The sequence below is a fragment of the Chionomys nivalis genome, chromosome 20 (assembly GCF_950005125.1).
Source record: "Chionomys nivalis chromosome 20, mChiNiv1.1, whole genome shotgun sequence".
NCBI classification, from domain to species: Eukaryota; Metazoa; Chordata; class Mammalia; order Rodentia; family Cricetidae; genus Chionomys; species Chionomys nivalis.
Genome location: NC_080105.1, coordinates 19,712,904 through 19,727,003, shown reverse-complemented (window position 1 = coordinate 19,727,003; position 14,100 = coordinate 19,712,904). Strand labels below are relative to the sequence as shown.

Genomic DNA, 14,100 nt, shown 5'->3' with positions numbered 1-14,100 from the left:
AGGTTATCATGAAGATAGGGGGAGGGGCAGAAGGCATCTTGTAGTACTAAGTGGAAAAAGTGTAGATCGAGAAGTAATGTAAAATTAAGAGGTAATGTAAATTAAGAAATATTAGAATATTCAGATATGGTGGTGCATATCTATGATCCCAACACTTAGAAGGTAGAGGCAGAAGAATCCGGAGTTTGTGGCTATCTTCAGCTACGTAGCAAATTTGCAGCCAAACTGTGGTGTGTGAGATCCTGTCTCAAAAACAACCAAACACAAAAACAACAACAAAAAAGTAAGATTATATCAATTATATTAATTATATCAATTAAGCATAAGAATTATATTTGTTCTTACTGTTTTAATACAGACATATAACTGTATACTGTTAAGATTTCTGTCATATAAATTAATATTGGAGCACCAGAATATGTGTTTTATTTAAGAATGATACAGGCTTATACCTTAGACCTGAGCAAATTTCTATTACTTTACAAGTTTTATTTAATGTATCAGTGTTAATATTTGTGTTGCATGTGTTTTTTTTTTTTTAACAGATTCTTGATCAAGTACTTACTCCATGGATCCAGGACAGGTTCGTCCCATGGCCTGCTCTGAACAGTGTACAGTCTAAGAGAAGAGTCCATCAGCAAACCATCTCTTGCCTTACAGAGCAAGCCAAGAAGATGGACCTACTGAAGAACCATCCGACTGTGTGCTTACCACCTTCTGTGCCCTTCTTAATCCTAGTCTCCACTCTAGCAACTGCTAAGAGTGTCGCCAACAGCACTTTCAATGGCACGGACGTAGTCTTGGGCTCTGTGCCTGTAATCGTTGCCAAAACTGACCACATCATAGTCAAGGAGGGGAGCAGTGCCTTGATTAACTGCAGTGTTCATGGCGTCCCCGACCTAGGATTTAAGTGGTATAATTCTGTTGGCAAGCTATTGAGAGAAGGTGATGATGACAAGGAGAAAGGAGGAGGTAGGTTCCAAAGTTCTTTCTGTTGTCATAAATTATAAAAGGGACTTAAAAGTCCATACCCTTAATGTTAATTGTCCTCATACAGGCCACTTAAAAGTTCCTTTCTGTCTTGTTGTGCAGAGGCATAAGAGAGACTGTATGCTCTTAAGGACTCAAGGTGTAATTAATTCATTTTTTCCACTCATTGACTTGGAAGACAAAGGGCAAGCACTGATGTCTCTGGAAAGGCCTCTTATAGTGTCGTGCTATTCTTATGCACCCCAAGACATTATAGAGCTTAGAGTAGATTCCCTAAATATATATTCCATTTATAAGATGAGTGTGTTTCCTGTCCTGGGAATGGTTCCAATAAGTAGTGGAGAAGTTGTTTATCATTAAACATCAATTTAACTTGGATTTCATGACCAACTTCTTAAAGAAGTGTGTGCTTTCGCTCTCTGCCAACTGAAGAGTCTCCTCCATGCTCCTGGAGACCTGGCTGAGGTCGGTGAGAGGAGCCTGGGAAGCTGGGCAGCAGATGAGACGCTGGGGTTGAGTGAGTGACTTTTTGACTAGAGGGTGTGATTCCTTTTCCCAAGCCCCAAGCTCCCCTCACCAGAAGCTGCATCCAGCGACAGGCTTTGAGACATCCGGAATCTACTTTTCTTGCTTAAGATGTGTGAGGAGATTGTGTGAAAACCCAATCGCCCTCTGCCGCGAAGGAGTTAAGAATACAGAGACGGTTGTTCAGAAGCAGCCCTTCTTCCCCTTCTTCCTCTGCATTGCCCGCCCCACTTCTTAACCATCTAACCATTGAACAATCCCCCAAAGAATTTCTGCTCCAGAGAACAAACCTACATATTTAATCTCTTCCCCTCGTATTATCTTAATTGCTCTGCAAAGAGAAGAAGCCGAATGCTTTGCATCTGCTTAGGAGGTGCCTGCTGGTACAGCTTTCCTTTCACAGTTCTGTTCCCAGTGGAGAAGGCTGCTGGAAGTCTACCTGCCTGGGACGGACCCCTGGCAGTCATGCTTCTGCTGCCATTGTTTAGCTTAGCCAATCACGACTACTCCATGCAGTATAACTGATTCCCTCCAATCAAGAATTACATATTATAAATCATGTGTGTTTAATCTAGGCAAGGTACAGCCATTCCCCACCAACTCAAATTGTACTGTCATAGGAATTCTAAGGTAGAGGGGACTTTACACACATAACAGTCTGGGTTGGTTTTTTTTTTTTTTTTTTTTTTTTTGGTTTTTCGAGACAGGGTTTCTCTGTGGTTTTGGTTCCTGTCCTGGAACTAGCTCTTGTAGACCAGGCTGGTCTCGAACTCACAGAGATCCGCCTGCCTCTGCCTCCCGAGTGCTGGGATTAAAGGTGTGCGCCACCACCGCCCGGCTACAGTCTGGATTTTGTTTTTTGTTTTTTGTTTTTTGTTTTTTTTTTCGAGACAGGGTTTCTCTGTAGCTTTGGTGCCCGTCCTGGAACTAGCTCTTGTAGACCAGGCTGACCTCGATTTTTATAGAAATCTGCCTGAGGTCCTGCTGCCAATTAAATGGTTGTAACTAGAGTTTTCTCAACTGACAATGGGGAGATGAGAAACACCACCCCTTCTTCCACAGCCATCGGTCAAAGAGAGGGAGTAGCGTGGTAACTGGTAACACACATGCAGACCTTAGCGGGTCTTTCTGCAGGACCGAGCTACTCCTAGGGATGTCAGGATGACTGAACTCAAGAACTCCAGATGTGAATCCCCTTCTCACATGAACCCTGAAGCAAAGCCTACTCCTGGGTATTTGAAGAGGAGTCTGTGCACTAAACTGCTGAGCCTTAGAGAAGAAGAGAGCCATGGTAATGATGTAATACTGGAGCCTATATTTCAGTCACATCAGTTTGAATGCTGTTCCAAAGTTGTACCCTACTGCTTCAGAGAAATCCACAATGCCTTCATTGAAAAGGTCTTTGGAACTGTGGAGTAACCTCAGCAAGCACACATGCTGGCTTGCCTTCTTCATTGGTGTGGAAACATGACTGAGCTGTATTAGGTGGTAGTTATATTTTCTTTAATTTTATTTTGCTTGTGGAAGCTCAAGTGGCCCATTGGAATACTGCAAATATAGACTCAACTCTATCAGCAGCTTGAGAACTGAAGCATCAGAATGCAGAGCTCCCACCTTCTCCATAGACTGCCTGATAAATCAGTTAACTATCTTAAATCTCATCAAAGAAGATGTATTTTCAATTTTTAAAGTGAGCTCGTGATACCAGCACTTGGTGTCCCGGCTCAGCTGTTGTAATTACAGTATTTGATAATAGTCTTTGCAGAGCATATGCCGCCTGGGGAAACATAGCCAGCAGTACACCTAACAAGCAGGCAGAACATGGGAAGGAGAAGAAAAGAGACAATGCCTAAGGAAATATTAGCGCCGTTTTGGTCCTGGTGCAGCCTGTGAGAGCACACAGTCTTCTGTTTCTCGTTGCTGATGAAGTAAATGCCCATTTTATAGCACAGATATAGATTTCTGTTTTCGCGGCAGAACACTAGCAGTATAACCTGAGCAGGATTTCATTTGCAACTGAACAAAAGAGTGAGTCAGTGAATACAGAATGAAAATGGCGCTTGTATGCCACTACTAGGACTTCACATAGATACATGGGGACTGTTTCAGCCAAATGGATGGAATTCAGACAATCTTCATCAACAACTATTGCACATAAGTCTGTGCACCAGGTTATACGTGTAATTTCTAATCCTTATGGTAAGAATGTATGTGAGGTGCTATCAGTCCTCGTGAACGCAGATGTGAAGTCATTGGGTTGGGGAAGACAGTATACAGATGTTGTTTAATGCAAAGGCAGTGGTATTGCTTTCCCTGTCAAGGTCTCAACCAATGAGAAATACTGTGGAGCCTCTAACTCAGCTAGAGTGAATGTGGGAAGAACTCCTGCCTGGAAGAGGCCTTTAACCACTACCATCCTAGTTAGAGTCAGGATATCTTTGCCATAGGATGTATGTGTCATGCACATACAAATGTGTTCAAAGTCATAGGTCAGTTTGCTTCCGGGAGTTGATTACCACTGACTTTGTGACTAGACTGGAAAGAAACAATTTCATATCTTGTTTATGCTGAAAAAGTGAGATAGTTGTTATGCATGGTGGCCCCATCTGTGCTAGAAAGAGTGGGGCCATTTCTCATCCTGATGGCCATAGCAGCTGCTTTGTTTGGCTCTTCTGATTCTCCTCAATCCATTTCCATGGGATTAAGAAAGTGTAATGGGTAATCCATACAGTTTTGAAGTTCACTGAAAGAGTGTTTGTGAACTCTCTCAGAATTCAAGCATGCATGTGTTGTAAGGAGGCCTCTTGTTGGTTCCCAGCTGCTTAGCCCAAAATAATCACACAGAAACCATATTATTTAAATCACCTCTTGGCCCATTAGCTCTAGCTTCTTATTGGCTAACTCTTATATCTTAATTTAACCTATTAGTAGTAATCTGTGTATAGCCATGTGGCTGTTGGCTTACTGGGTAAGTTCCAGCTACATAGGGACTTGTACAGGGGACTTGTAGGGAGAAGCTATGGGGCTACATGGCTTCTCCCTAAAACTCTGCATCCTTTCTACCAGCATTCTGTTTAGTTTTCCCCACCTACCTAAGTTCTGGCCAATCAGGCCAAGCCAGTTTCTTTATTCATTAACCAATAAAAGCAACACATAGACAGAATGACCTCCCACACCATGTATGAGCTCAGATGGCCAAAAATGCACTGTTTTCAGTTTTCCCTTTGTCTACTTGTCTGGGAAGCATTATGAAAAGTCCCCAGTCATTGCAGATGCACTAATTATCTAATTATCTCACTGTGCTTTCTTATTGCAATGTTAAAACATTTCAATTTGCCTTAGTACCTCCATCAGAGAAGTAAGAAGCATTTTAAAAAGTTGGCCTGTGCAAGACCCTGGAAATAAGCCTGGCTGTTAGAGATGACGAATTCTCCCATTAATGCTCTTTCCTTGAAAATCTACTTTTTGTGTAGATGTGTTTTACATACTGCCCTGTCTCCAAAAACAAGAATTTTCATGACTAAACCACATAGGAGAAAACTGGCCAGGGCTGCCTTTCCATTGCTCCACTCTTCCAGAGTCTTCTAAGAGCCTAGAAATGCCAGTTCTGCAACGTGAAGTCAGTCAGGTTTCCAAAGTGTTGTTTCTCACCTCTTGGTTTTATCAAACACACATACACACGTGCATGCACACAAACACACAGGCACACACGCACACTGCCTTTCCATTGCTCCACCCTTTCACAGATCCTTCTAATTGACTGGAAATGCCAGTTCTGCAAAGTTAAATCAGCCAGGTTTCCAAAGTGGCATTTTTGTCCTCTCTTTTTTAATCAACATGCACGCACACATTACACACACCTACACACACACACACGTGCATGCGTGCACATGCACGCGCATCTATACCACATATAATGTACAATGTATATAACATATAGGGACTGGTTAATTGCCCTTTACCATCAGTGTAAAGTAGGAAATCAATCTATAAAATCATACACAAATTTGTATATATTTTACTATATTAAATGCTTAAGAATTTAAGAACACTCCCAAAGGCATTAAACCATGTTTGTGCAATTACAGTGGCAAGCTCTTTTAAGCCCCAGTTCTCTCTTCTGTAAACCAGAGAGAATCTTTTCTTTACTATCAAGCCAACTTGCAAGTCTTGAATAAACACTTGTCTGTTAAATGCTTGGCATGGTACCTAGAACTCAGAAAGCTCACAGTAATGACAGCAGTTATTTTTGTTAATATTCTGTTCTGTCCTCAGAGCAATCTATGTCAAGTGCTAAATTCCCATTTCCTAACATAGAGTTTTTGTAACCCAAAGAATTTTTGCATTATTCTCTCTCTCTCTCTCTCTCTCTCTCTCTCTCTCTCTCTCTCTCTCTCTCCCTTGTCTCTGTTTCCGACCTCAAAAAATGACTTTTGATGGGCTGGAGCAGTGGCTCAGCAGTTGAGTGAGCCACTTTGCAAGACTAGATCAATTCCTGGCACCCACACGATGCCTCACAACCATTCATAATGCCATTTCCACAGGACCCAATGCCCTCTGCTGGCATCAGTATAACACATGCAGGCCACTCATATACATAAAACAAAATAAATGAAGCTTTTTAAAATTTATATGTGGCTGGCAAGACAGTGCTATAGATGAAAAGCACGTGCCTTGCAAGCCTGACGACTTGAGCCTAAGCCTCTGGAACCTACAATGCAAGCAGAGAACCTGCTCCAGCGTCCCCTCTGACCTCTACACATGCGCTGTAGCACACACTAATAATAACAATCACAATTTTTTCAGTAAGTGCAAAAATTGACATTCCCTTAAATGCTATTTGAAATCTCTAGTCATTTCAAAATAACCTTCTGACAGTTTAGTAACCCTTGACTTTTGTGTACAAACACCTTTGATCGCTGATACACTCCTTCTCCCACAGGCAAAATACATGGAAATTACGAAGTATATTCTGTGCAGGGTAAGTTCCCATTTTGATTTTATGTGTATGGATGTTCGGCTCCTGCCACCGCTAATTCTGAGACAAGTGTGTTTCTCATAACTGGGATCTATAGGGAACCCCACTGTCACTATACAATGCCTGAGAGCCAAGGATGCTGCTCCGAAGCCTATGAGCAGAATAGGTCCCATGAGAAAACAGAATCACCCAGCTCCATGGGCTGCCGCGCCACTGCTGAGGAGCCCTGGTCTTACCCAAAGTGATACCCCCAACTCACTAAAAAGATACCTTCTGAAGAAGATCAGAGAGCCGGTTCTTTAAACCCTTAATGTATTTTCCCCAAAAGTTAATGGTATCTGGGTTCATTTTCAAGATTGGTAGATATTAAAGTTAACTCCCATTGTTCATGTGTTTCTTTAGCAAATTGTGCTTCATTTGGGGTGTAAGCCCAGACAGCTGCAGTCTTAGCCAGGAAAAGATTCTCTCAGATCCATCTAACATAAGAATGGCAGCAGGGAGCCCCCAAATGGAAGTCACTTTTATGAAGCAAGCTCATTGTGCTTCTGCATTGGGAGACCAGGTGTAGCTGCTCTCAGAAAAGCCTAGCTGGCATGCGGAGAATGCCATGCATGGCGCTTCTGTTAAAACCAAGATTGTCATATCAAATTAGCAAGAGGATCGGGTTTTCTTTTTTTTTATCCTTTACCAGGATATAGCGGCAGCAGGTTCTTTTCAGATAGTAATTCCTCTTAGCGGAACAGAAATGCAGATTTGAACAGCAAAATCCCTCCAGCCGACCTTCCTGCCTGAAAGCTGAGCTATTGTCCCAAGCCACCTTTGCTCCACGTGACACAGGTAATAAGCTTGTTAGAACGGACCCAGCCCTCTCGCTGAAGAGCTCTCTTAGGGAGTATTGAGGGGTAGGAAAAAGGACACCAGAGGGCTTGCAGCTTGAAGTGTTTATAACCCTGCTCACACAGGCTTCGAGGGCCTGACATCTGTGGCAGAAGCCTTGGAACAGGTGCAACCATGCAGTGCTAAATTTGTCTTCAATTAGATTCTGTAGCGAGGCGTGCGATCCGTTCTCCTCGGCAGTCTGGATTTCACACAGCAGAAAATATGCGTCCCATTCATAGGTGCAAACTCATGCATTGTGTGCTTATTTGAAGAGTCTCAGTGTAATGTGATACTCGTTCAAGAGACTCTTTTTATAGTCACATAAACATGTAGTGGGATGCTCACCACCTGATCATTTTTTATGTAAACTGGTTTCAAAAAAATAGCATACTAATTCGTGAGATTGTACCCCCCCCCCCCCCCGCTGCAAGGCGGGGCTGTGTGAAGCCTAAGAGCCCAGGTACCATAGGAGATTGGGAGCAGAGTTTTAATGTGTTAGCCATGCTCTCTGGGGATGGAGAGGAGCCACATATAAGCTGGTTCATGCATACATTCAGATTGATACAGCTAAGGGAGAAAGCACTTCCTTCAAATAAATAACCTGAGGACAATCTGAGAGCATTTTGTGTCTCTTTAATGCTCAGCCTTGGAGAAAATCAGGGAAGCTTTCTGGCTGGTGTTTGGAGACACTAGCTGTGACCACCCATGGGGTCTTTGTAGGTGATGTCCTCACTTCCCTTGTGGCCCTTCAGCTCCTAAACTTGGTGGTGGTGTTCATTTTCATGCAGCAATAATTTGACCAGAGTCATCTGCAAAAGTACGGGGTAGTTGTGATGGGGCCACGTGTTGATCTCGTGTTGAGTCGTGGTAGTGCCTGTATTGGAGGGTTCCTTGCTGCTTACAGGTTTAGTTCCCAGTCATGTACTCCTGTTGACCTCATTGCCGGAAGGTCTGCTGTCCTGGTGATGTGACATGTGATGTCACTTGTGCACAGGCCTTCATGTCAGGATCATGGTCCCAGGCTCATTGCCTTCCTGCCTTGGAACCAATTGCAACTTCTAGAGACAGCTGGCAGAGAAGGAAAGTTCTGGAACTATGCCCTTCCCCATAAAAGGGGTATTACAGGAGGAGATATAGTCTGAGCACGAATCATTATTATTATTCTGAAAATGAAATGTTTTTTATTACTTTGATGTTTTTTTGTTTGTTTTTTTGTTTTTGTTTTTGTTTTTTTTTTTTTGTCGTGTTCACGTTCATTGTTTGCCAATTGGTCAAGGGGCTTACCTGATCTGATAAATGTCAAGATGTCTAGAGGAAGGTTATGGGGCCTCCGTTCATGCCCCCAGAGGTCATTCAAACCTACCTGCCCTATGGGGAATGTCCTTCCCTCATTCTGAGCGGTGCAGTTAGCAGTCATTGCCCTCCTCTTTATTTTGGCAACATGAAAAGTGAAAGTTAATGTTTTCAAACGGCTTTGATCCCCTTAAGTTGAATGGTGATTTATTTAATCAGTCCTGGTCAGAAAACTCTCACACTCTTTCTGGTCCTTGTTTCTTATAAATTGCCTGTTTGTTTATGTATATTTTCCTATTTTTCTTTTGGATTTCGTCTTAACTCATAATGGTTTTTTGTTCTTGTTTATCTGGAGTTTCCATTGTGTCTTTGTTTTATGTTTCATAGTTGTTAAGCATTTGTCTGTCACACATTCTAGAATTTTCTCCCAGTCGGTGACTTCCTTCTAACTTTTCTGTGGTGAGTTTTTATGACTCAGAATATGTTCATTTGGAGGAAGATGTGAGCCATCAATATTTTCTGAAATACCTTTAAAAACCCAAAAAAAGGCCTCTATCCCCCAGGTTACCAATAATTTTATGTCCTCAATTAATTTCATGGTTTTAGTTTCATATCAAGAGTGTTGGAGTGGGTTTTTATTTATTACAGAAAACAGATTTTCCTGCCTTCTTCTTTCCAATGTCCGGTCAGCCCAAAGGTCTTTCTCCATTGATCTGAAGTGCCTTCTCTCTCACCCTTAAAACTCTTAGTTACTTCTGATTTGGACTTTCTGATTCTCTTCTCTGACTTAATTAGGGTTAGCAATGGGCCATTCACAGTGTGAAATGGACTTTGAGGGTGAGGTCAGGCAGGAGACCGAGAGTGAGGAGTGGAGTGGTCTCAGCAGAGAGGCAGTGGTAGGAAGATCCTGTGGCCCCTCTGTTAGAAGAAACCTGCACTGTGTCTGGAAAAGTCCGCTAAAATAAGACACGTAAGTTAGAGGGGCCCAGCGCTCTTGCCCTGCTGTGTTGTAAGCCCCATGCACAGGGGCCCTGGATTCCTTTCAAGTCTGTCTCCACCCAAGGCCTGCTTCGGTTTACACATGGTTTGTCAGCTCAGCGGCTCATGCTGTGTTCTCTCTGGCTTCCTGCACCACCCCCCACTGGCCCTAAGAGTCTCCTCTCCCCACCCGCTGCCCTCCCCCTTCCACATGCCATTGCGCTTGGCACACTGTCTGCTGGAGTCTTTTCCCCAGGGGGACTGGATGATTTTTGTAGTCAGGAATCGTGCCTCACTCGTCTCTGTATTCTCACCATCTAGTGCAGAGCCTGGTACACAGGCAATTTATTCAATGGTGTCTGTTGACTGAACGAGAGAGCAAGATAAAAGGATCACCGCCCTTCTAAAAATGTCCGCCTGGCAACGCGTCCTGCCGCACAGCTCAGCACCCACCTCTGTTAGCCCCTCTCTCTGCAAAAGAGTCGACACATTCATTCACATGGGAGCCATGTTCGCGTGCCTGGACTTCCTGGAGGAAAGCAGTGACAGATTACTAAGTGACCACTAACCTACCATAATGAATGTGTCTGTAGTTTAGCCTGAAGCCTCAGAGGGGCTGTCACTTTTCAAAGCAGCACTGGGAAGAAAGAGGATGGAGAGGAAGAATTTGGAAATTGAGGGTAGGGGCTATAACCTGAGCAAGAGACAGAAAACGGGTAAGAGTAGGCACACAAATGAGTATTGGAAAAATGCTGGCCATTCGGTGCTGTGTTATGTTCGGAAGGTAAAGCAGTCGTGAACAGCCTGCCCTTTCGATTGCCTCCCAAAGCCTTGCGTGTGGAGCTGCCTTGGCTTCAGTGGCTGACACTTGAGGGTTTTATTTGCACTGAAGTGGTTCAGCCTCATGAAAATTCAGTGCCATTCCCACCAGCTACAGTTGAAGCCACTCGGCAGCAGCATGGTGTGTGCCTGCTTCATAAGCATGGCACTGAAGATTTCCGGTGACAGTCACCGTGGGTGTTCTCGTGTCTTTCACATTCTGGCAGCCAACGTTGGGACCCTTCCAGAAGAGGTCTCAGGGAAGGGCATTCTCACAGGACAGAGGTGGATGGCCCATGATAGTGCAGAGAGGATGTTCCCAATTGGGGGGTCTACCCTGTGGAGGTGTTTCTTGAGCCTGCTTCACCCCGATGGAGGAAAACCAGCAAACATAATTCAGGGCATCTTCCTGGTTTTCAGGTCTCTATGTGTTAATAGATCATGTATACATCTGTTTTTCACTAATCAGAGGGGAAGCTGAGGTTAAGTAGAATTTGGAGTCTTAGTGCCCAGGAAAGAGTGAGCTTACCAACTTACCAGCCAGGAGAAAGAAACAGAGATAAACCTAGCCTTCGAGACCAGAGACTCAGAACTTCAGTTCATCTGACATGATCATTGGAAGGTGTGTGTGTGTTTGTGTGTCTGTGTGCATGTGCATGTGTTTGTGTGTGTGTTTGTGTGTCTGTGCATGTGTTTGTGTGTGTGTCTGTGTGTGTGTATCTGTGTGTGTGCATGTGTGTGCATGTGTTTGTGTGTGTGCATGTTTGTGTATCTGTGTGTATGCGCCTGTGCGTGTGTTTGTGTATGTCTGTGTGTGCCTGTGTGTGTGAGTGTGTTTCTGTGTGTACATGTGCGTGTGTGTGTCTGTGTGTGTGCCTGTGTGTGTGTGTGTGTGTGTCTGTGTGTGCGTGTGTTTGTGTGTGTGTGCGTGTGTTTCTGTGTGTTTCTGTGTGTCTGTGTCTGTGTGTACCTGTGCGTGTGTTTGTGTGTGTGTCTGTGTTTGTGTGCGTGTTTGTGTGTGTGTCTGTGTGTGTGTGTGTGTATGTGTGGGGGGTGTGGCAGGGGGATGTTTATAGGCTTCCACTGTTCCACTCTTTTGACTTACTCTGTGATATGGTGACAGAATGTTAATCTAGATTGTTTGTTTTACTATGCGGCACATATGGGCAGAACCCTCAGAGCCATTACTATTAGCTGAATCCGTACAACAAACAGGCCCTTGGTTTCAAGAACTAAATTAGTGTGTCAGTGTCCTCCTGGGTTGGAACAGGAAATTGCCAGCAGAAGGTGGTAGTTTATTGTTTAGCTAAAATGACGGTTTAAAAAAAAACTGTTTGGGGGGGTCACAATATATGTATTTACATTTGTTTTGCCTTACAGTAAGTGACAATACTCACTTCCCACATATGTGTCTAGGCTTCAAACTTTAAACGCAAGCAAGGGTCTGGAGAGATGGCTCAGCAGTTACGGGCACTTACTGCTTTTATGACCTAGGTTTGGTTCCCAGGACCCTCATGATGGCTCACAACCATCTGTAATCCAGTTCCATGGTCCTGACTCCCTCTTCTGGTTTCCTTGGCTCCAACATGCATGTTGTGCATATATATGAACTTATGCAGGTTCATACACCTGCACGTGAATAAAAAGCTTTTGTAAAAAAGTAAATGAGATTTTTGTGCTAGAGAAAGCATTTAATAGATGTTAGTTTATGGAATCACAGTCCTGAGCTACAAACTATGATATATTTGTAAGTGACCACTTACCTGCGGAAAGAGCAGTTTCCTCAGAATGAACTGCAGACATCAACAAACCAGGTTGTGTTCCATACGAAGCTCAGATCCTTTTAACAACACAGGGAGACACAAAGTGTCTGTATGTCTGAATTTAACTGCTTGCGCTCAAGTTAGAGAAATTGGAGTCAATAGACATGTATGTCTGGAATAAGGATAAAGGTCAAATTCAGACCATTTTAGGAAATTCTCACTAGAGGAAAACACCCGTCCCTTGTAGTTGCTGTGTGTTTTTGCATTTTTTTCTTTTTCTGTGAAAGTGGGTAGAATTCTACAAAACCTACTCTTCAGGCATGAGGAGGAAGCTTCTGTCCCTTCCATCCCTGTTTAATGTTCTCCTGTTTTCTCCTGTCCCAAGTACATACTGTTCCCATTTGTGTTTATAGCAATTTCTCCAGGTAATGTGTGGAGAAAGACAGTGGAGTGGAGATAACCAAAGCGGCCCTTCCCATTTCTCTTCGATCTCATCCTGTTTTCAACAGAAGGAAGGCAGATATGAGAACACTTTCCAAGGCTCTTCTCTGAAACCCAGCGCCTCCCATGTAGACTAAACTGTCCATCAGTGAGGGTATTTCCTCCATACCTGCTATAGTCTACAGGAAACATGCCTGTTGAAAGAAAATAGATCGATAAGGCAAATTTCCTGGCCTCTAGTGTTTGTCTATGCAGCTAACTATGCAGCAGAAGGATTGAAATTCATGCCCAGGGAATGAACGCTTGCCTGAGCTGCATGGGAATGGAGCCGATCATAGGCCACATGCTGGGTTTGTCTGTTCCCACACTTGGCCTAGAAACTGAAATCATGAGACGCTAAGCCAAAGCATTTTCCTCTTAGGGGAAGTACACCGGCTGGACTGTCGAGAGAGGGTTAGCCTAGGACACGAGGAACACTCTTCACACATGTTCTTTCAGAAGGCAAAGAAATGTTAAAGTACCTAAGTGAGGGTCCCTGCCAGAGTCTCGGCTGCGGCCACCGGGGAGGTGCAGTAACCCAAGGAAAGTACCGCACTGGTGAATCTAGCCTCTTTGGGCATGTCCGTAGGCTTAGGAGATACGAGGTCCTCCGATGCTTCATATAGCAGCCCTTTGAGCCCCCGACTGCTTATGATCTCTGGAACTTAGCAGTGCTGGGGCCTCAAGCCAGGCCTTGTGAGTGTGAGCCAAGCGCTCTGCCATTGGAAGTAGTTGAGCTAGTCTCAGCCGGTGAGGTCTGGTGAAGACTTTTAATTGCCAATAAGTCACACGGAAAATTTAAATTATCCCGCCTCTCAGGGGGCTCCTCTGGTTGGTTCAGAGGACAAGATGCCTTTTATGAAAAACTGTCTGTCCCTTCCTTAAAGTTTCCAGGAGACGTAGCTTGGAGCTCCATTGCTCTGTGGGAGACCATAGGAGGTGGGTATTAAGATTTAATTCCTGACTCTGATCCAATGCTTGGAACCAAACCTGATAACCTACTACATAGAAACCTTGAGAGCTGCAGGGAGACAGGCTAGATTTCATCCCATCCCCCTGATTTAGAACGTCATTCTCAGGCTAGCATAAAGTCTTAGTTCTCAAAGTGCCTCCTCCTTTTAGCCAGACTTATCATCATCCTGGCAGGCTTCACTTATTTTCAAAGCTAAAGCTAGTTGATATTCATATTTGACCTCTGAATCTTCATTGTCCGCTTATAACTCCAAGCAGTGTAGTTTGTGTGAACTCTCAAAATGAATGACATAAATTATGTTTAATTAGCTGAAGCCATAGGAAGATAATATCAGTCCTAAATATGGGTCACCTAAGCAAACAATTATGACTTAATTGATTTTCTCCAGGTTTCAGGTTGAACCTAAAATGCTTTCCATTCCA

General features: G+C 43.7%; 1 protein-coding gene across 2 annotated transcripts in view; it reads left to right on the top strand.

The window, feature by feature from the left end:
• The window catches only part of Mfap3l (microfibril associated protein 3 like), a 46,575-nt gene that overhangs the window by 24,673 nt on the left and 7,802 nt on the right, over positions 1-14,100 (top strand). Inside the window, exons 2-3 of one of the 2 annotated variants that reach the window (XM_057752641.1) lie at positions 546-972; positions 6,458-6,496. In XM_057752641.1, coding sequence (XP_057608624.1) covers positions 675-972; positions 6,458-6,496 — 337 coding nt within the window. In that variant the 5' untranslated portion in view covers positions 546-674. The remainder of the gene's footprint in view (positions 1-545; positions 973-6,457; positions 6,497-14,100) is intronic. The other variant, XM_057752642.1, reaches the window with a different exon arrangement.